The sequence below is a fragment of the Pezoporus occidentalis genome, unplaced genomic scaffold (assembly GCF_034315485.1).
Source record: "Pezoporus occidentalis ecotype Australia unplaced genomic scaffold, CSIRO_AGI_Poc_V1 ctg198, whole genome shotgun sequence".
NCBI lineage: Eukaryota > Metazoa > Chordata > Aves > Psittaciformes > Psittacidae > Pezoporus > Pezoporus occidentalis.
In genome coordinates, this window is record NW_026913833.1 from 128,628 (window position 1) to 151,822 (window position 23,195).

Sequence of the window (23,195 nt, forward strand, 5' to 3'; positions counted from 1 at the left end):
TTTATTTTGGGGCTTATGATGATGAAATGTAGGTTAATTTATATTTCCCAGGGATATGAGGGCAGCTCTTGTTGATCCATATGGTTTCTTGTAGCTCTTACATAGGCTGCTTTTTTTTCCTTCCTTTCCCAAGATTACAGAAACTTAGCAATCCAACTTTGCACATATTTTTTTTCCATTACAAATATCTTTCCCTCCAAATCTGTATAAAAAGACATGAGAAAAATATTGGTCCACAGCTAGAAATGCCAAGTATATTTTTAAATGCAGCTAAAAAAACGACTGCAGGATTCAAGCATTGTGCAGCATGGAAGCTAACGCTTTGTGGGGCTGGGCTGCTCCATGAATATGAATTTTTAGATGCTTAAATCAGTGATTCAGGTACAACCTTGTATCTGTAGGTACCAAAGTGGATTACTGCCTGATAGCTGTTCGTTAGCTTAGAGCATGTTCTCTGTCCTTCCCTTACAGATGTATTAGGAAGATGCTATCTCCTGTAGGAAGGCTGCTAAAAATATTGATGCGAGACCTATTGGAAAGTAATGTCATTTCCATTGGCTTCAGCTCAGCTCCAGGAAAATCCGTGTGCCGGTTCCCCCTCCTGCCGCAGCCAAGCGTGGTTGTGTGCGGCTCCCCGCGCCATGCACTTAGCTCTAGGATTACAATTCCTCCCAAGTCTCGGAGCCAGAAATTAGGAATTAGTGCTCCCGCCGACACTCGGTTGACCCTCCTGTTTCCCTCTTTCCCAAACAGGAGAAAATAGGGCAGCACAATCGCTCTTGGTGCAAGAGCTCGGTCGGCACTTGCTGTTGGCACGCGCGCTTCCTCCAGAGACATTGGCACCGCTCGGCACACGGCTCGGCAGGGTCTGGTGCCCGCTCCTCGGTGTCCCCTCTCCTTGAGGTGGGACAGAGCCCTTCGAGGGTGCTGCTCTGCCAAGCCAGCCATTGCCATCCGGGAAGAAGGCGTCTTTCTGAATTGGCTCCATGTCTGGTGGGCTTTTCCCGGGTGGAGGAGCCAGGGAAAGGGAGAGGGGCCCCTCAGCAGGGTCTTCCTTAAGGCCTTACCTTACTTTTAGACAGTTGTCATTATCTTTGTCTAAAGGTCATGGCTAAATTGAATAAAAGGAAAGCTGTGTGTTCCTGTCGATGCACAATGGCAGTATTGACTTTCCTAATCCAGTTTGCTGAGGGGTGAGAGAATTAAATTAGATATCTAAGCACAGAAATTGAGAGCCTTTGAAAACAAAGATAAGGAGACAGCCTGTATTTTCCTTTTCCTGGGAGCTCTGGGCTCAAGATTTTGCAGGTGTGTCATCTGATCCATGGCTTGCATCGATCAAAACTGTGCCAATGCATATTTAATTAGCAAGGGGACCCTGGATGCATTATGGCCATCATCCCTATATTGAATGGACTGTCAGACTTTCTGAATGCCTCCCCACACCCCACCCCCCCACCCCCCCCGCTTCGTTGTTTGGGGAGCTTCTGCATTTTGTCTGAGCAGCTAAAAGTTTCTTTGTTTTTAGCTGGTGATGCATACAGCACCACTGAGGAGAATACAAACAAGTAAAGTCCTAAAGTGTTTATTTTGTCTAGGAAAAAGGGCTGAACCAATTTGAATCCTTTGGGTAACGGATTTTTGTATCTCTTGGAATTAAAGAAAAAAACAACACACAACCCCACAGTTGCATGATGTTTACTTTAAGAATATTTTATTATAACAAATAAAATCTGTGCTGTGGGATTTCTTAAGGAAGCCTTTGATGACAATTTGAATTAAGTCAAAATTAACGTTTGCTACTGCAAAGGAATAAATAGAAAATGTTCCAGAAATGAATCAGTAAGCAGGAATCAAAGGCTGTAAACTGGTTTAAAAACAAACATTTAGAAGTGAATCAAATAGTTGTTTGTAATATCAAGGAACAAATATGGGAATACACAGATTCCCCACATTCTAGGCTATCACACGATAGCAGTAAATCATTTATAGGCTTGTGAGAACAAAGAAAGTTGATTTAAAATGAAACCATTTTTGATACAGCTTTAGGGTCTCGCAGCCTCTCGGTGAAGTTTCACGTTCTCCTTCCCTACGGGGAGGAAAGTCATCAGGAATTTCTGTATCCAAAGTAAAGTTAGCCTGGGAGTTGCGGGTATCTTTGTTTGCATCTACCTTGGTACAAAGCCTCCCCAGCAGAGAGAGTGTTGCCTGATAAACAGATGTAATACACAAAGTCTGCTTACAATACCGAGCAACAGACTGTGGGCACATGTTTTGGTCTCATTCAAACTCATCAGCATAGTCTAGCTAGCTGTTTTGTTGCTAGTCTACTTACGGGGTAGCTTAGGAGCGTCTTACTGGTGAAGTAACAAGGAGGGTTTTTGCCACAAAAGTTTTGTGGCAAGGGCTCACGGGAAAATCATTTGCATACATCTTGTTACAAAGGCTGACTACTTCCTGGCTTAGACAAAGTGTTGCCTGATAAACAGACTTAACACACAAATGTCTGTCTGGAATAAACAACAGCAAGCTTTGATTTACATTTCCATTATCAAAGATAATCTCTTTCCCAGTGTACAGGAATTAAGAGTCCTCGCCTTATAAAAAACAAACCCAACCAGGCTGGCACCGCAGGGATTTTACCACTGCAGAGCCTTATTCGAGAGCAGCAGGGATGGGGTGAACTGTACAGGGGGGTATAAAATAAAACTGGAAATCTGGTAGGGATATGTGCCTGTGTGGCAGTGAGGAGTATGATAATGAAGCACTTTGAACTCCCTATAAAAGTTGACTTGAAAGCCATGGCTGGAGTTAAATGGAGAGCCAGGCCTTCCTTAAAAGTAATAGTAGTAGCCACCAAAATAGCTGTAAATAATAATTCTAGCATATATGGAGTAAGCCCTATGTGCTCATATTATAATGTATAATGAAGGGAAAGCGAGTGTAAAAGAGCCTCAGTCCTGGTGCTGGTTTCTGTTTGTAAATCCTTTAAGCTCACCGTGTAAGACTGTACATAAAGGAGCATGATTTAGATTATTTTCTTTTTTTTTTTAACATATATAAATCTTTGGTAGAATCCATGCCCCAAATTATAGATGAAAAATTTATTGCATGAACACAACCCAGCCATATAAATTTTTTATTACAAATAAGACTCTGAAATTTGAATAAAATATGTCAGTTTATTATACAATATTCCCCACCACCACCACCTAAACATGATATGAATGGAAAATCGAAGTTGTGAGGTGCTGGTCTGGCCATGGAGGAGCCCATGGCGGAGAGGAGCAGGCTCAGCATGGGCAGTGGCAGCAGAGCCCGGCTCATCTGACATCACCAGCAGTATTTTGACTCCACTATGCAGGGATCACCTTTACTCTTTGGAGTATAGATGCATCTGCACCTGAGCTATGACACTGGCTGCTAGCGAGGGCTCTACATAGGAAAAACTAAGCTCAACAGCAATGAATTGAGTTTGTGCAGGCAATAAGGCTGGTCCCTGCAAGTCACTTGTTACCCCAGGCTGGAAAACACAGTGTGTGGAGAAGGTGTGAGTGACCAAGAAATCATCCTGCGTCTCCCAAGTCAGGTAGCCATGAGGTTGTTCAGCACTGAGGAGTGCCATGACACTTGAAGCGGGTTTTTTTGGTGCATGAGTGTTAACAACTCTTCACTGTCTGTGTCACAGTCTACAAAAAAGAACAACATTGTCAGTCTGTTGACACTGGTCCTGTCCACGGGCCAGACTTTCCTGGGAAGGTTTTATTCTTTCCAAACAATGGAGCGCTCCCTTCCAGTGCTCTGAGCTCTGCTTCCACGCAGCCGTCGTGCAGCCCGGCTGGGGCTGTGCTCCTGCTGCAGCTGAAAGGCAAAACTGAGCATTGAGAAGTTCAGAGCTTCCATCCTGGAGTTGCAGGTCCCTGTCTGCTTATGCTTGGAGATCAGACAGACCTGGGTCTTGGGTGTAACCTCCTCTGTAGTGCTGCGGTAGCGTATGTGTGAGAAACAGATTCAAAGAGGAACGGAGAATAGAGGTGTAGTAGGGAATACTACTTTGGAAAAACTAGCCTGTTTTGTTGTTGTTTTCTTTTTTTTTCTTTATCCTTTAATCAAAGTTGATGCTTGGAAGTAGAGAGTAAAATAGCTTCAACGTGCTTTTTATCCTGTTTCCCCGTGATTACAGTTGATAGCAGATCCCCTTGAGCGTCTCTCATCCAATAACCTGGACTCCCATGTACGCGCTCAGTACTAACTCTGGCTGCTTGAGGGTTAAGAATTCCAACCACTAACTTTTCTTTAACTAAAAAAGCCCCCAAATAAAACCCATTGTGCTATTCAAGGTTAAGCTTCCTTAAATATAAAACTAGATTCCTTGGTGATTTTTATTTTATTTTTTTTAATCAACAGTCTTAATAGTGGTTCCTCACTATAATATTTCCAACTCCATCTGAAATCATTTAAATCCTCCCCTTAATAACATGCACTTTATTGTAATATACAGATTCTTTGGCTTCCTACCAGCCTTAGCTTAAGGCACCAATGAAACTCGTTGCCGCAGGGGGCCGTGGATTCAAGAGGGGCTCGCATCTACTGTATATTTTGTTTTGTATGTTTTCCAATGGCTCTAATTATTGCAGGTGGTAGAATTTAACTGGCAGTGTTGTTGCTAAAGAAAATAGGCATAAAGTGTATACTGTTTTGCAGAGTGGCTATCAAATATATAGAAAAGAGAAAATCAAATGAATTGTTAAACTGCTCTATAGTAAGTGATTTTATTGATTTAATGCAAATGTTTATGAAAACGATCTTCCATTTATATCAATTATGTATGGGTAAAAATTAATTTATTCCTCCGGTCACCTGTTTGGCTGACTGACTCAGCAGGACACACATTCCCCCTTCCTGGTGTAGCCGAGCCCGCAAACCGATCCACATCCCCAAAACTGGAATTGCAAAGTTTCCATGTGCAAAAGCAACAAAAAAGCCCCGACAGGAGTTCCTGCCAAGTGCTGCAAAAGCAGAGAGCGAGCGGTGGAGCCTGAGCAAGACTCTCTCGTCCTAGGCAAGACTGTAAAATACAACGGCTCTGATTTTGCCAATCCCTTAACCATGTGGCTGCACATTTATATGTACCGGATCATCTGCAGCATCTGAATAAAATCAGGGAAGCAAAATTCTGCATATAAACATTTTGGCTAAGTGCCTTAACTCCGTCTTCTTATCTGGGGTTTCCACAAGATGCCACCTTGCATAACAATGCTGAGCATACGCTTGCCCAGTACATGTTTTCGGTAGCCTCCCGTGATCACAACCGCTGTCGATTGGTTTGAATTCTACCTCATCCTGCTTTTTATTGCCCCGTGCCCCTCCGGCAAGAATGGTGCTAAAAGCCTTTGTTGTTTTTTTTTTAGGAATTAATATTTAATTTCAGCAGAAGGGGTGGGTTACAGGGAAACCGAATCAGGAAAAGACTGATCGCGGTAGCCTGAGTAATAAAAGAAGAAAGTTAAGATTCAGTATGCAAACAAATGTCCCACGGCCCGTAGAGTCTCTCTTGTGCCACTGGCTTTGGTGTTGGGAAAACAGTGCTCCACGCAAACAAAAGTACTTTGTTCCTCCAAATCCAGGAGCAGCTCCGGGTCCGTGGGCTGCCCACTGGCCGCAGGGCTAGGCTGGGACCATGGTGCCAGGCTGGGGGCTGAGAGCCGCCACGGAGCCCTCATCCCTCTCCCTGCTTCCCTGGATTCAGTGACACTGTGATAGGAAAATGTCCTTTGAGTCCCATATTTCTGCAGTAACTTTTTCCAATATATAATTTTTTTGTGGAATTCTGACCCTACTTTAAATATTAAGCGCAAATGCTGATTGAGCCTTGAGGAAAAGGGAAACCTTAAAATATAAGCAGGAGCCTAATGCCTGCCATGTAAAATGAAATCAGTTGAATGTCAATTTTGAATGTCAACTAAATATTTTATATTCCTAATATTTTACCTTTGTTTCTACCTCTGTGGTATCAGAAACCTAAAACTTCCAGCCAAAATCCAGTGTCCAGAATATAACAGCACCATACACGTTACCTGTTAAGTCTATGTGTTGTCACTGATTTGAGCTTCAGAGATAACTCAAAAGATCAATATTTAAAACAAAATTGCAGAATAATTTTTTGTCACTGGGTTTCATTGGAGAAATTATTAAAAATAATAAATCCAAAAGGCAGGAAGTGGATTGTGGCCACAGTGGGAAACAGATCACTTTTTAGGAGAATTTCACCGATTTTAAATAGAAGGATCAGGGCTGAAGCTTCCTTTGCTAAATACTCTGAGCGTTCTTCTTCTGAAATTTTATCACAATTTGGTTTGTGAGCACTTTTTTTTTACCTGTGGCTTTTTAATTTATACGAGATTGTCCTCTAAGCTTCTGAATGATACCTAATGCATCCAGTCAGCAGGTAAAAAAAAATCTGAATATTTAAAATAGGCATTTTCTTTATAGTGTTCTGTGGTAATTAAAATCTTCATTTGCTTAAAAGCAAGGAACCTTTTTCAAGCAATAAATTAGCATTGCTTGACCCAAGGTCACTAGTAGTACTGCTTCTTCCAGCACTATTAATATCTCAAAGAAAAAGAAGGGGTGGTGTTATCACTCTTGCAATAGAAGTAAGATTTTCAATTTAATCACAGTTAGGTGGCGTGACCTTTTGATCTTGCATTGACTTCTCACAGAAATGTGGTCAAATTTTAGACAGCTAATTCCAAACTCTGCAAAGTCAAGGTGAAGTCAGAAAATAGGTTTGCCACCGGTGGGGGATGTTTTTGGTGCAGTTGCAAGTGGTTTCGGTTCCTAAGTTTTGTTTCACAGCGAAAACTTTTTATGGGGTCAGTAAATTCAGAACAATTCCTAGGGGAAGAAAAAGAATCTTTTTCTATTGGTATTAATTGTGAAAAGAGTAATTTGGGGGATTATTTTATATATTTTTTTCATACAGGTATGGGCACATTTTTTCCCAATTCATAGGGATGGAAATAATTCTGAAGGAAAACACTATTTGACTAAAGCATCACCTAAGATTAACTTTTAAACCAAAGAGCAACCATCTTCGCAGAAAGTAGAGTTAATAATGTGTAAAAAATGCAAACCACTCCTATTTACACACATCCCTTTATAGGTCAGTTTATTATTTTAGGCAAATAAATTGTGTTCCTTGGTGAGCGTTAGCTGGGAGTTTGCAGGACCCAGGATTTACACCGGTCCTAAAGCAGTTCATCCAGGATCTTAGTCTCATTTGTACCACTGCGAATCAGCAGCGATGCCGTACGTAGCACTGTCAGCACTGTGAAAGTATGACTAAAATCAGCTCTTCTAGGAGTTTGGCAGATTTTTGTTCCAGAAAATGCATAGACAACAATCTCCACGACTCTGTAGTGTTGCTTAGCTACCTTTATATGCCTGCTTGAAAATATGTTTTGAGACTTTACTATGTGTTGGATTAAGGCTCTGGTTTGTATACAACAGAGAGGCTGCATTCAAAAAAACATGTAGGAGAGTAGTTTAAATATGCCTTCTTTAAAAAGAAGGATACTCAAAGCCTAATTTATGCGAACACACACCCCAAGCACTCTGTGTAGTGCCGTAAACACGATTCCCTTTTTTTTTTGGCTAGCAAAATATTACCTGGGCACGGGACTTTCACATTATCATGTCCTAGTGCAACACTCCTGTCCTTAGTTTGTACTCTCAGCCTTTTGAGGAAGTCTGGCGCCTCTGATCTATTTTCCACAGCAGACCCTGTAATTTTTGGCTGTATTTTATGTTTTTCAGATTCAAGTCAATCTGAAAGTCCCAGCCAGCCAAGTGAAGCTGATATTAAGGACCAGCCAGAAAATGGTAAGTTCTTACCTGCTGCTCCTGCTTTGGGATATTAAAACAGCCCATATTTCTAAAGATTTTTTTTTTTCCCTATGTCTAATATAAAGATGATTCAGAATGATTGGCATGGGATAGCCACAGATAGGTTGTGTACTCTCCTCATAGTTACAATGCTACTGTTTCACTAACCTAAGGTAGCATTTAGTCCTGGAGAGAGACATTTTTTTCCCCTTTTAAAATAATTTTAATTAGGGAGATGCCATTAAAGAGCCTGCTGTATGCAACCCTTATCCTTATTCCTCCATAGCAAAGGCTTTCAGTCCCTGGGCCGTGAGTCATGACCCCCTAGGGGTGTGTGCTTCATCGCTTCCATTTTTATCTATGTGCTTTTAACTTCATTTTGTTTATTGATGCTCTCACATGACACACTCAAGTACCTAACTTTCGGTATGTGGCCAGCCATCATTTTAGAGCGCAGGAGCTCAGACAGACCCACCAAACAAAATGGTTGCTTTGAAATATGTTGCTGCAGACCCATTCTCTACAGCAAAAATCTGCTAAACAAAACAGCAGCCACACTCCCAAATGCTGCGGTTTCAGGGCAGGACTGCACAGCCATAAACATCCCAGCTGCTCAGGCAGGTACCACTGCAGGACTGATACTGGTGCTAATGGCGTTGCCTCTGCTTTGTCATCGATGTTCTTTAAAGGTTGTAGACACTATGGGTGAGGAGGTCAGGGAAGCTCAACTAGCACTTGTTGCTCCTTCTTCTCTATATATTCTCAATACCATTGTTTCAGGTGGCAGCAGTGTGAGTTTATTTGGAAGTAGCAGTAGGTTTGTGGCTTTTGGGGAACATTAATATTCTTTAAAGTAGAAGAAATAGCTTCTACTGAGCCAATGGCTTGCTGAAGAAAAATCATTCCATAATTCCTGTAGGGACTGCATGTGAAAGGATAAGTACATGTGTAAGGCAACAGCTTCTCTTTTTATGTTTAAATAAGGTAGATTTTTGTTGCCCCATTGGCAACTGAGTTTTGTTTTACTACTTACATTTAGGACTTAGAAATAATGTCTCCCAAAGTGAAAGTGGTTATGATCAGTAGTTTCTTTTGACTCTTCTCATACATAACCAGAATTTCTTTTAGTAAGACCTAAATGTAGATGGGGCACGCACTGTACTGGGGTCCACTGTGCATACACAGGAAAGAGTTTGTGTGAAGGATTTATGTCTCCAAAATCTATCACCATCTCATGTAGAAATATTGTATCTATAATAATATAACTGTGATTGCCCTTTCACAGAACATCTAACTGCTTTTGCCTCAAATCCCTACGACTGTATCTGTGTTTAGAGTGTATTTTGGGGACTTTATTAGCAACCAAACAAGTTGCAAGTGGGAGTGAGGTTGAAGGGCTACATTCGCATCCAGACTGCATTTGGATCAGGGTTTAAAGAATTAAGGGAAGAAGAAGATGCTTAGGTACATAAAAACCTTTAAAATACTAGCATATATCGTAGGACATAGAACATAGGGCTGATTGAGCTGATAAGATTTTGGCTTTTGGGATTCCTGTATTTTCCTGCCATTGAAATTTGAAAGGTTTCATATTTTGATAGATTTTGTGCTGCTCATCTCTAAACATACCATCTTAAAACATTTCTGCCGTCTCTGATCGACAGTGCCTCATTTCCTTTATCAATCCTGTTCACAGAAATTCTAATTTGTAGCCAAAGGATTGCAAGGTTAAGAGAAGAACTGACTAAACTGTGATTTTTGTTCTGCCAATTCTGCTCTGGGTTTTTTTTTTTTTTTATGATAGGGAATATGTTGCCTATGTTTATTAAATCATATTTTAATTTAGAAAGTATTAGGCACCAAGCATGTTATTATTTCTTGTTTAGGTAATACTCTTTCACAGCTATTAAACCACAGTTCTTCTTACCCTGCAGTTTCTTAGTCTTAAGGAAGCCTATTACTCAACAACCGCCCCAAAAAGCAGCAATGTCAGTGTTTAATAATGTCAAATCTATCAGAGCCTAGTGAAATGAAATCTCTCTGATTTGGAGCCTGAGTCTTCCTTGTAAAACAAGCTTTTAGTGAATTCTTGGAACTTCACTGGTGACCTGCAAAGGGTACTTTTTTTTCCTTAATAGACAGGAAAAGGATTTTCCTTTTTCTCTTTTACTAAAGGGTATTTTTCCCCACCACAGCAGAACCCTCCCAATCGATTGCGCACCTTTCGCAGTGCCTGTGTGGGAGATTTTCCTTTACAAATGCCTCTAACACAGTCTGTTGGCCCTAAAGGGGTTGCTGCCCCTGGGCAGACGCTGAGCTCATTCTCAGCACACACAGTCCCCCAGCTCGCAGTGTACCCAGTGTGTAGATCAACACAGATCTGCAGTTCTTATCTACTGAACGTGAGGATGAAAGCAAAACTGCAGGCTTTAGAAAATGAAAAACTGCACGCACAGGAACGGACACAATAAATCATATTAGCTGCGTTGTTCTACACTTGCTGTAGACCCACTTCCACAGGGCCTGATCCAAATCCCTCTGGAGTCAATGGGAGTCTCGTAATTGATTTTACTGAGAGTGGGAATGAGCCCACACAGAGAGGAAGAGGGTTTTTTTAAATCAAAGACAAATAGTATTGTACATAATCTTATTCCTGCTGATGCTGACAGCGGAATGACCAGATTGAGGGCAGATTTGGAATCATTTTGCATGTGTTTCTGGAAGACACAAAGGAGTGTATCGATTAAGTACTACCTTCTACATGCATGCATTCCTTCATTTCAAAATAATAAATCTTTAAAGGCCTTGTGAGGGTTATACAGCCTCTCTACTTGCCTGTTAATATCCTTTCTGTTCCACTCCATAAATTCTAGAGCTATTTATTATACACATATATTTTGCATACCTTGAGTAATGTAGGTTCAAAAGGGTCAACTATACAGCCCTGGAAAAGAAGGACTTCTACTATAGATTTTAATTTATCATTCTAAATTGTATGTGTTATTTTGGAAAACCTGTATGTCTAACCTTCATTAGAGTGAATTTCATGGGGAAAAAAAAAGCTTTTCTTTCTTAAGGCCCCTCTATTTTTCTTGTGGGCTTTACAGTTGCAATATCTGGTGGAGCATCATCACAGAGGGAGGAGATGGTGACATCTGCTCTCAGTGGTGGCTTTAACACCAACTCTAGCCTGTTTTTCAGCTTCCATTGAGCCAGAATAGTTTTCAGGCAGTCATTCTCACGATCACTAGTGCAACTTTTACAATTATTAAGTATTTAATATTTTCTTCAAGAGAGAGGTATCCAGCATGAGAAGCAAATATGGAGGTGAGACAGGACCTGTTCATGCATGCATGGTCCTAAGACTAGGGATAAAGCTGATGTAGAACCAGTGTGCAAAGTGCTGCTTCCTCTCAGGTCTGTTAGAATGGGAAAGAACCTTCTGGGGAGAGGAAGGAACCCCAGAATTCGTCTGTTTGTGATGTGGGTGAGGAAATTCGCAGGCAGGATGATGAAAGAGACCAGCAACTTCATTTGAAAGGCAGGAGCGTGTTCCGATGCCCTGATAGTTTGCTCAAATGAGGGGGTTTTTTTGACCAGCTGCGTGGAACACCCCGTGTGGAAAATTCCCCACTTTTGTAGTTGCCTAATGGTATGTAAAAGCTTCATTTCAGTTGGCACCGCAAGGTGATTTTGCAATTCATCCAATCAAAAAAAAAACAAAAAAAGGGGGTTATTGATTTTAAAAGCTGGTTAAATGCACTGATTTGGTGGTGTCTCCGATAAACAGACTAGTTTGCAGTGAACTGAGGATGACAAAATGGCTAGTCTGATGTAGTGAAGTGACTGCATGCCTGGGGATCAGGAACAACTGAATTCCCGGCTCAGCACTGCCGTGGACTCTCTCTAGGGCTTTAATTCTCACTTTCAGGCGTGGAAACAACCATCAGATAGAGTTTCTTTTTGTCAGTAGGATTATTTTAAACTTTTGTAGGAAAACTTTTCAGTCTTTTTGTCTGCAGAGGGAGGATATTTGCGACTGTAGCTTTCAGAGATTTATTGACTATTAACAGTCAAATCCTGCTCTGCTCCATCAGGAGTTTAGCTCTGGAGAAAGGCAGGGAGTTAATAATTGTGGTACAGCGCTGTGTTACTGCTGTCAGTAAATGGATGTCAGACATCCACCCGGCGATGTTTGTGTTTGATGTGGTAGTGCTGGGGAATTAATAACTGCAGCGTAAAGGTACACATGCAGTGTGCTGTGTACAGCAGAAGAATGCTGTGTCATTTCCTACACACCGCTGATGGGATTTGATAACTCCAAGTTGGGAGCAAACCACTTTAATTGTAGATTAGCAACTTCTTTTTACAGAAGTGGGTAAATTCTGCCATTTCAAGTGGGCAAGGCAGCAGTCATCATTACAGCTGAGTCCAAATGTGCACCAAATTCATTGCTCAAACAGTTCCTATATCTAAAAACTAAAAATGTTTAATGCCCAAACCAAATGCCTTTTAGTTTTAATGTATTCTTGCTGCTTTGAGCTGCAAGTACCTTAACAGCACTGCAGGAAATGAAAGGCACATTGTTCCTTGTAACATTAAGGGGGAAAAAAACAGAGGGAAAAAGAAAACCAATGATGTACCGTAACTCACAGAACTCGTTTTTCAACCCTGCTGTAATTACACTGGACTTGTAAATATCATCTGTGAATTCTTTGCTTAAGTAGGGCTGGACTTGAGTATTAAACCGTAAAAAAAATGTTTGAGTATATGCTTACTTTTCCATGCCTAAAAACCTAAAGGAAGAAATGCTGGTCCTCAAGAAAGAGAAGGCAATAGTGGGAACATATGCAAAGAGAAGTTTCCTTTTCTCCTTCTCTAGGCAAGGCTGGTCATGGTAAGCCTAACACACCTTTAGCTGCAAGGAAGGAGGGGATTATGTGCAACCTGGTAAAATGCAAGAGCAGCTTGTGGAAAGACCTCTCTGCCTTAGCTAACAGGTTGCAGAGTTCAGCCCTTTGTTGTGTGTTTTCTTTCTGGTCCCAAAACCTGACATTCCTGTTCCATGCAGTGGGGTAGCTTCAAGCAGTGGAAGTGGTGCCCATGTGGCCCAAGGGGTAGACACTCCTCTTGGATGCTGAGTTCACTGTTCAAACCCTCTTCTCAAGCTGAGATTGGCAATAACTCTGTTCTTTGTGGTTGTCCTCATTTCTCAACTGCATTTTAAGTTAAAAGGTAGCTGAGAGATCTCCAATTCATTTTTAACTAGTAGAAACATCCTGCCTTCCAAGGCCATCCCTTCTCCTCAAGCCACGCCTGACCTCCCATCTCTGCTGCTTCAGGGGGAGTCCAGGTGCCTCATGGGCTCTCTCAGCTGTGACTGAACATGATGCCAACCAGCTTTACACTTACTCACCAAGGAGGTGCTGCAAGTGCAGCAGGAACTGAGGTATCTGAAGGGCCAGTTGTCCTTGGATAGTCCCCGTAATTCCTGCCTAAGGAATACAGAGATGAGCGGTTGCTAAACACACAGTGCTGAGACTGGTCCTGTTAGAAAGGGCATCATCTCAGATGATGAACATCCCTGAAGCACCTCCTTTGCAGCAGAAAACCAACCCTTGAAGAGTTTTCCATCAGTGAGAGTTGCAAACACAGTAATACAGTAATGGCAGCTTTTATTAGTGCTCTTGTTCATTGGATCGTTTACATCCGAATCTTATAAATGCAAGAAGACTCTCCTCTCTTGTTTACAGAGCAACACTGAGAAGTTATCACAGCCTGAGGGACTAATCTAAAATTAACTTTGCTTCAGAAAAAGCCTTAAGAAAAAAACAAAAAAAAAGCCCTTAGCATTTTCAGTGAGGAATCTCATCGCTGGCGCTGAAGTCAAAGCTCCTGGTAATGTCAGCTTGTTTGCACCTCTGTAACTTGCCAGGACCAAATTCTGAGCAGATTTGCACCCTTATGGATTGCATTGTCTGCCGGGAACAGCACTGGGGAACTTTGTCCAGGCTTAAAGCTGTGGCCAAGCCGGAGAGCTGTGATAGGGCTGGTCTGAGGGCTGCACAGCATCGGCTGTTGACTCTGACAGGAGCCATCAGCTGATGAAGGGCTGATGAGGGCCAACCTATGCTTCATCACCCCCTGTAAGAGAGCGCATGTAGGCAGTTCTGAAAGCCAGCATTTCCTGAGGAAACAAAAGCAGATACGTCTGGTTATAAATTTAACTTATGTGTGATTTAGTGTTGCATTTTTTTCATCTTATTTCAATACAGATCCATCCCAACTAGAACTAGAAATGCAGTTTTTTAATCATAGTTGTCTAGATCTGAAACTTTGCAGCATCCAGCTGTATTTCCCAGCCAGTTTTATGACTGTCACAAAGAAGCATCTGAATAATTAGGGAAGAAAACACCATTTTTTTTTCTGTATTTTACCATATTTTCGTTGAGATTCACACTCAAAGTCAAATGTTTTTGTGCCACAGATTGTGAGGCACAGTTACACCATTTCCAGGATTTAGCAGGTCCTCTGCTAGCTCAGGATTTAGCTTGCTTATCAGTAGCTGGCACTCTCTTGAGGGGACCCTGTGATGGCAACAGCGAACGGTGTTGACTGTCAATCGGATGAGATACGTGGCTGTCAGTCAGGGTCAGTTCTGCAGCCTCTGCTGGGGCCAAGTGGAGAGCCTTTCTCTCCAGAGACCAGCAGTGTTTGAGACTTGAGGATTGACAGAGGACTTCAGTTTTCACTGCTGCTAACCATTAACCTTCACAAGCAGAGCATTCCCACAAAAAACTAATCCAAGGCGAGTATGACAGGAAATATTCAAAGCATGAAATGAATGCTTATAGCATGACAAAGCAGGGCTTGAAAGACATGAAACGTTCATTACGCTCGGAGTGGCTGAATGCTGCAAAGGAAAGGAGAAATCAGAATGTGGCTAGAGTATATGTTTTTATTTCTCCATATGTGTGTATAGGAAAAAGGCAGTGAACCTTTCCAGTGGATAAGGTGCATAAATACAGCTGTGATTATTCTAAGTCATTTCAAAATACATTTTTGTTCTCTTGCTCCGTTCCGTTCCTTCCAGCATATATTTATCCATGAGATAACAGCAAGGGCCATCTGCAGGGCAGCTTGAAAACAGGCTGGCCAGGAACCCCCTCCCTGGAAGCTCCTGTGCATTGTGTGTTGAGAGGTGCCTCAGTGCTTACTTGAACCAGAACTCCTGGGGTCCTGGGAAGGGTGGCTGGAGCTGTAAGCACGCTCCAGTTTTCACTACAACCAGGGGGGGTTTGTATGTCTCCTTGAGAGGCTTGCTTTTTAATTAACATCTGAGAGTTGAGTTGCATCAGAGTAATTGCTACCACCAGAGCAGACCACAGGCTGAAGGATGCTTTGGAATGCCCACCAAGAAGCTGGGCACTTAGGGAAAGGAGTTTATTTGTGGTATGGGCATCATTTTAATTTGCTGTCCAGTAGAGATTAGTGGGAAGAGAATGTGATGCCAAGGCCTAAACGGCAAAACAAAACCCCCAACCTATCTATTTGTCTTTCTATGTAAGAATTTCCTAATGCCTGTAATGTAAGACAAAGGGAAAACTGACTTGGAGGAAAATTGCCTTCCACAATAACCAAGAAAAAAACCCACAAAACGCCCACACCAGAGCAGCGTGATCCAAAATGTGAACTTTTTACGCCTCCCCAACCTTCTAGGTTAGGCTTCCAACCAAGTGATCTTTTATTATCACCATGATATACCCTTGACATAATTTGGCGCAGTAAAGCTTCTTCTGCTGAACTCGTGATTTCATTTACTAGATCTGATGAAAGTTCTGTGAACCACGGGAAAATGTGATAATTAGTAGTTTAATTCTTTTAGGGTGTGCGTATTAATTGAAAAGGCTTGAACTATAAATACAGGGCCTGTGGATAAAAGCACACTCTGAAATCAGTCGCTTATCCCAAGTATTCATTACTTCACATCTATTTAGGTAGAGCCTCTTTGCAGCAGTGCCAGTCGGCTGTTGAAGTGAGTGGGAGCTCTCCTCTCAGACATCGCAACAACAAACTCTCATGCGATTGGAAGCACTCCCTGGCCAAAATTTAGCCCTCTGTGGTCAGACCACTGGAAGTTAAAAGCGAGTGCTGGGAGCTGTGCCCTGCAGAGGAGCGCTGTGCAAGCTGCAGAGGACAGAAGAAGATGAAGGCAGGCTGCTTGATCCTGGCAGCCAAGGGGGAACATCTTTCCTCTACCCAGCAAGTCCACCCAGAGCATCAGAGGTCCCCCAAGATGTCAGCCTGGCACTTCAGAACAAGCTATGTTTTTACTCCTATTTACACACTTATCCTTCACCATACCTAGGGCCATCAGCACCTAAACCTTTGCTGCTTCAGAGCTTGGTTCATTGTAGTGGTAGGATAACGGGGAATAGTTTTAAACGGAAAGAGGGGAGATTTAGAGTAGATCTTAGGCAGAAGCTCTTCCCTGTGAGGGTGCTGAGGCGCTGGCACAGGGTGCCCAGAGAAGCTATGGCTGCCCCATCCCTGGCAGTGTTCAAGGCCAGGTTGGACACAGGGGCTTGGAGCAGCCTGCTCCTAGTGGAAGGTGTCCCTGCCTGTGGCAGGGGTTGGAGCTGGAGGAGCTTTAAGGTCCCTTCCAACACAAACCAGTCTGGGATTCTGTGGTTTGGATGTGAATGTCAGAGTGTAGCACAGGGCAACTGCCGAGAGCTGCGGTAAGGGATCGTGCATTCTCACTCACATTCACGTGTTCTTTTGTTCTGACTTCCTGACCGACACAGGAGGTGCTCTGTTGGCTCTAGGCCTTTCCAAATATGTATCTATACTATGAAAATGTGTATTGTTATTTCACACCTTCCTCTGGTTTCTGTGTGTGGTGTAGTGCCTGGATGAATCATACCTTAGCTTACAGGTAGAAGGTGATTTTCCTTCACATAGATTCTAACCTTTGTGTTCATAGTTGGTTTGCACACTCAGAAATAATCTATATATTGTGGCTGCCCCATCCCTGGCAGTGTTCAAGGCCAGGCTGTATGGGACTGGGACCAAGCTGCTCTAGTGGAAGGTGTCCTTGCCCATGGCAGGGGGTTGGAACTGGATGAGCTATAAGATCCCTTCCAACCCAAACCATTCTGAGGTTCCATGAATCATGTTGTACATCCATGATCTGCACGTCGTACAGGTTCGTGGGTTAATCAGGTGCTTTCCGAGCACCTTAATTTTGTGGGTCTGAAGTTGTGTACCTGAACAGAGGTGCACATGAAGAGCAATGCACAGCTCCTTTATGCTGGACTGTTGCTGTTGTCAAGGGAGGACAGTTTGGTGATACCAGGTTGCCAGAAAAAAAACCTCATCACTTCTATAGATACCAGTTTTTAATTGCAGGTACTACTTTGTAATGGCAGAAGTTCCTAGATAGGAAACGGAAAGCAAGTTTCGGGTGAGACTCACCGAGCTGCGAGAACAAAATCCCCTTGGAAGCCTGGCCGTAGTGTGAGTGAAATGGAAAAGTACCGGATCCGTTTCTTGGAAAGTGAGAAGGAGACTTTTATTTGCAATGGTTTGCAAATATTTTCCCAGGAGTGCCATGGCAAAAGGGGGCAGGAGGAAAGTGAGGCGAGTGAGCCACGCTTGTAAACACCCTCCTTCAGCCCTGCCATTGTTATCTGGGACACAAAGGGCGCCGCGAGTTGTTTACGGCAGTTCATGTTATTCCTCTCAGCTCCCTTTTTTCCCCTCAGTGCCCTATCTTCAGTTATACAACTTTTGTTTTAATGGGCTGTGATAGCGTTCGGGTAGATCTTGGTGGTGGAAAGGTGCTGGTTGATTAAATGTGCTGCTTACACCGTGCGTTTCATGTCTGCTGTCTTAACATCCTTTTGTTAACCACTGTTGCAACTGAAGAAAATGCTGAAGTTTGACAGCTGGGAGTTACTGCCGAGTATGTGCTGTAAACTCTCTCATCCCTCTGCCTTCTCTCTTTCTCCCCCTCCTGCTGAAACCAAATGATTTATAAAATGCCTTCACATTCTTGAGTGAGTTCACACTATCACCTCCAGGCACTGCACTAAGGAGTCTTAGGAGTGGATGGGAACAAACATCTGATAGCTGGTATTTTTCTCCGAAAGGGGAAAAAAAAGAAGGAAAAAAAAAAAGGGGAAAAAAAAAAAAAGCTGATTAAATTTAAAGGAGAAAAGTTTCCAGCTGTGCCCCAGTGTAAATCTGTAGTCAGTGAAGCACTTGGTAGTAAACAAGAGATGCACATGGTTATAGCAGGGTTTTATTATTGCACACTGCCATTGTTTTCCATTTTCATAAGTTAAATTAATGCAATCATTTTAGAGTGCCTCTAATCATTACCTCCCACCCTCCCTCACTCATACTTGAAGAGAGGGGACCTGCTGCAAGCCACACTCTGGGGTGAGGAGCCAGCACCTTGCTCCTTGTACAGGAGGCACAAGAAATAATGGGGCTGCTACAGGGAATTCAAATATATGTCTTCTCTCCCTATGGCCCTTGCAGAACACATGGCTGCATCCCAACCCGTGGCCATGGCGTGTCCTCCCACGGTCTCACTGCTATGTCATCCCCCAGCAGTGCCCCTCCCTGCAGTGCCCACCCACCGCAGTGCTGCATGACAGCAGGAGAGTCATAGAATCCCAGACTGGTTTGTGTTGGAAGGGACCTTAAAGCTCATCCAATTCCAACCCCTGCCACGGGCAGGGGCACCTTCCACTAGAGCAGCTTGCTCCAAGCCCCTATGTCCAACCTGGCCTTGAGCACTGCCAGGGATGGAGCATTCACCCAGTGCCTCACCACTGTCACTGGGTGAGCCAGGGCACGGCCCTGCAGTTCCCTACCAGCCAGGCACAAGGGTATCAATCAGCACTATCTTCCAGACCATGGCGGATCAAACCCTTCACTGTCCTTTCTTCTCCCAGCATAGTAAGGGAGGAATACTTCCTATGTAGCGTGTAACATTCACAGGGAATCTGAACCTCTGTCCCTATTGTTTTTCTACTTATCCTTAAAATCTTACCTGCAACAGAAGGTTCTTTGACAGCTGCATCCCCATCTGAAAACCTGCTGGTGTCTGGAGGGTGTCCCCACCTGACCAGCTTTGCAGTACAGACCTCCTGCAATTTTCCCACATGTTATATACCTCAGAGTCCTTAAAAATCAGGGAATTCACTTTTAGGAAGTTTCCAATAGCAGAATGCAGAGAGCTATCCACAACCCCCACACCATGCAGAGGGGAGCCAATTTTATCGTACAGCAGAGCATGCCATAGTTTAAGCTGCAGGAGGAAGGGAAGAGGTGGGAAGCAGGAAAGGATGGATGGCAGATTGATGGCTGTGTTTTGAGGCAGGAGGGGAACCCCACAGATTTGGGGAAGGGAAGGCTTAGGGCAGTGTCATGGCAGTGGCCCAGAGCTTAATTTAAAGCAATATTAAAAGGGATGGAAAGGGTATGACAACCTGGGCAAAGAGCTGAGGAATGAGGCAGCCCAGTACTAGTGAATCCAGATTTCTGCCTCTCATGGCCATGAAGGATGCATTGGCAGTAGGACTGGGAGCAGTCCACTATTAGGAGAGAGAAGTAAAGATCATCCCCTGTACAATATAAATGTAAGTTGTTATTACTACTATTGCTATGTCAGCCGTAAACTGTTCCCACGAGAACAGAGATGCAACATCATTGAAAAAGAATGTCTTACTGTGAAATGGGCAGCAGAAACACTGTGGCATTATCTGCCGGGCAGTGAATTTACCTTGGTGACAGATCATTATTCCTTGCTGCAAATGAACCAGATGAAGGACAGGGACACAAGGATAACTCAGCAATCTCTGTGGTTTACAGTCTTCTGGATTGGAACAAAAAAAAAGTAGCCAGATATAGAGAAGCCTGGCATGCCAGGAGAGATTGCCTGTGGCATGATATGGGGAGGAAAGCAAGTTTTCTTTCAGTCTAGGCTAACGTGGTATATGGACTAAGGCTTGGATTTCATCCCACCTAACATTAAGCATTCAAACAAGGCACCAGCTATGAACCTAAAATCCTCACTCTTCCTCTATAATCAGTGGATATACTGGGTCTTTGGGGAATTTGTTGAACCTCAGGGAGCTTTCAAACCCAAGATGCTTCAGGTTAATGCTGTAACTGCTCTGGACTTGAGATTCTGATGCTAGAGGAAGTCACCCATCCCTCTCCTGCTCCCCCTGGAAAGCTGGAGTAGACAGAGACTGCTGCAAGGGTAAAGGTGGACCTAACAGAGCACATTGACATAGTTGAATAATTTCTTTAGAGTAGAAGAGTGGACAGTTGTATCTGCTGTCCATGTGTACTTTCTTCCCTTTCTGTTTCTCTCTTGACTTCGACAGAATGGGACTTTCTCAGATAAATTATCATTTTAGACAAGTGTTTATGTGTTCTGTGCAAGAATGTGTCTAGGGATGGGCATACTGGCAGCAAGAACTTCCTCCCCAACTCTTCCAGTGAAGTTCTGTGCTACACTGCCCAAATGAAGCCATTACTCAAAAGTAAAAATGTTCTGTTCCATTTCTTGTTTTCATTCTTTCATGTGTCTGGGGACTAAACTGCTGTGAACAAGAGCCCATTCTCACAGGATGCCTTGCCTAATTTTGCAGACGGGAGGGTCAGCTATTCCAATTACGAGGAGATAAGAATCTGAAATGTTGGGATCACATCCATCCTGAGTTGAACTCTGAGGCTTCCAAAACCCATCCGTCATTATTTTCCCCTTTATTTCTGCATTTCACTAATGCAGGCAAAGAAGAAACAGAGCTGAAATGAATGTTTATGCATTAAAAACCGTAATGGATGGCTTTCCTTTTTACCTGAGTTGCTTTCAAGTGAAGGTCCTTGTGAGTGGAATTCCTTTTCCATTTGCATTCTTTTTGTCCAGCTGCCACTCATCAGCAACAGGTCTTCATGTAAAGTCAGTCCTGGTAAGGAAAGTGTGAGGGTGGTGAGGATCTGGAACAGGTGACCCAAAGAAGTGGTGAATGCTCCATCCCTGGTAGTGTTCAAGGCCAGGCTGGACAAAGCCTTGGGTGACATGGTCTAGTATGAGGTGTCCCTGCCCATGGCAGGGAGTTGGAACTAGGTGATCTTAAGGTCCTTTCCAACCCAAACCATTCTATGATTCTATGATTTACATGCAGAGTGCTCTTAGAACAAGCCCGATGGCTGTCACAGGGCAGGTGAACCAGGCTTCTAAGCACAGTCCAAAATATGGAGCCATGGCCACTGCAGTATCTTCAAACTGTCTTAAATACATGCAGATAAGACATCTGACATAGGGAGTCCACCCCACTGCCACATTTCTGCATCCCTGTGTATTGCACAGTGCCAGACCAGACTGATTTCTGGAGACGTATAAGAGGGTCTAAAGAGCCAAGCCTTCTACTGCAGGAAGAGGACTGCATAATCTTTGCTGACCAACCCAGCTTTTAGCAACAGATTCATCTCAGGTGCTCTCCTTATACCAGAAGTGTGTCTTCAATTGCTGGAGGCAGCCTCTTGGAGTGACACATCCCACCATTGTCATCTCAGTTCCACCTCCCTTGGAAACCCGTATCTGCCACACATGGGGTGAAATTAGATAAGGACTAAGAAGGTCCCTCTCTGCCCCTTCTGTTAACTTTGTTAATCTTGAATCCCTCACAATACACTCACAATTCTTGAGCTCCGAGGCCCTCTTTGGGCAGATTTCACAGAGAAAATAAAGTCGGTCCATGTTCTGGCCTGACCTTGGCCTGAACCTGAGAAAGTGAATGCCCCAATCACACCAACATGTGTCTGTAGAAGTACAGTAAACACAAACGCGGGTCACTGGCCCTCTCTGTCATACAGTCCCAGGCCAGGAGTCTAGAGTTTTGGGCTGTCGGCCCAAGTACTTGTTAATAAATGTCCATTCTTAGTCTGTAAAGGAATGTAGACAGGGCATCCTGCCCTACAAAACACAAACCTAGAATAAAACAGAAAGAGACTCTCTGTCATCGTGCAGATGTTCCCCATCCAGCAGTCTCTTCCCACTGGATTTATGCTGTTTGGGAAGTGGCTGGGGAAATGATCCACTAAATACACTGCAGGTTCTGCACCTCTGTCTGTAAGTGTAGCTGCCTGGCTAACCTCATGTGCATCAGGGCTTGGGAAGTCAGTTGATAAGTCTGGGGGGCTTCCTTTATACTTGCAGGAGTCAGAGACCTGGCAGAGCCTAGGCTGTGAGGCAGGAAAGCCTGAGTCATGCAGTGTTGCTTCTAGGAGGGTGCAGTTCTTTGTGTGTGCATCTTCACGCTCCCAGTGGGGTCAGTCAGAAGATGAGGGGGTGTCATGTGCCTTGCAGAGACTCATTGGTGCCTTTGCTAGTCATTCCACCCTTTTGTTCTTCTCTGGAGGTGTCCTACGTAACTCAGGTGAAGTTGGTGCAGACCTTGGTGGCCACCCAGAGATTCAGTGCTCGAACAAGGCGCTTTTGTTCTCTGCTAGAAGGCAATGATGACAACCACTTCAGTTCCCAGCCCTTAATAGGCAGTGCCTCTGTAGAGAGGGTGACACTGAACTGGGTATCACTCTGCTCTCTGGACAGGAGTTGTAAGCCTGGACTTGTTGAGCACATGGTGTTTGATGACAGTGACCTGATCGGCATCCATAAGCATCAAGTTTTGTTCTCTAGGTCTTGTGCAACTTGACTTGTCCATAGACAAGTATTACCATGCTTCCAGATCCATCCCTTTCTGTCTTCTCTGCCGCCAGTATATCAAAGCTCTATTCCAGAGATGTACCTTGGAACCCTGCTGGAGAAAAGCTCATGAGGTTCCCCTCATCTTTCATGCAGGGATCTCTGAGGATGGCCCTGATTGAACTTCATGAGTGCTTTGATGTGGACAGTCGAAGACAGACTGTACATGTGTTGTCATAGCCTAACTTAGTGGACAGTCCCTCCCCTCCCCAGCCACAAGGATAACTGACTTGTAGAACTCATGGAAGTCAGTCTACTTGGCACTAAAAGTTATCAAAGTTAGGAGATTATTGTTCTATACAAAGAACAGGCTTTGTATCAGCAGCCTTTTGGAGAGAAGAAAACTCCAAGCAGCACAATGGGAAGGGCAATAGGGAAACAGAGTAACATGATTTGCATGGGGTTTATTGTGAATTAAAGTTTGCTCACCAGTGGTGTCAGCAGAGGAGGTGTAAGAAGCAACTGTGAAGGGAGAGGAAAGCCTGTGGGGAAAGGTGGAGCTGGCTGATCCTTGTGT

The 23,195-nt window shown here is 43.6% G+C and overlaps 1 protein-coding gene across 13 annotated transcripts in view; it reads left to right on the forward strand.

Moving 5' to 3' along the window:
* NFIA (nuclear factor I A) overlaps positions 1 to 23,195 on the forward strand; it is a 249,792-nt gene that overhangs the window by 123,514 nt on the left and 103,083 nt on the right. For 12 of the 13 annotated variants that reach the window (XM_062617536.1, XM_062617526.1, XM_062617522.1 and 9 more), the window contains exon 2: positions 7,819 to 7,884. The exons of the other annotated variant lie outside the window; for it this stretch is intronic. In XM_062617536.1, coding sequence (XP_062473520.1) covers positions 7,819 to 7,884 — 66 coding nt within the window. The remainder of the gene's footprint in view (positions 1 to 7,818; positions 7,885 to 23,195) is intronic. 13 annotated transcript variants of the gene reach the window in all.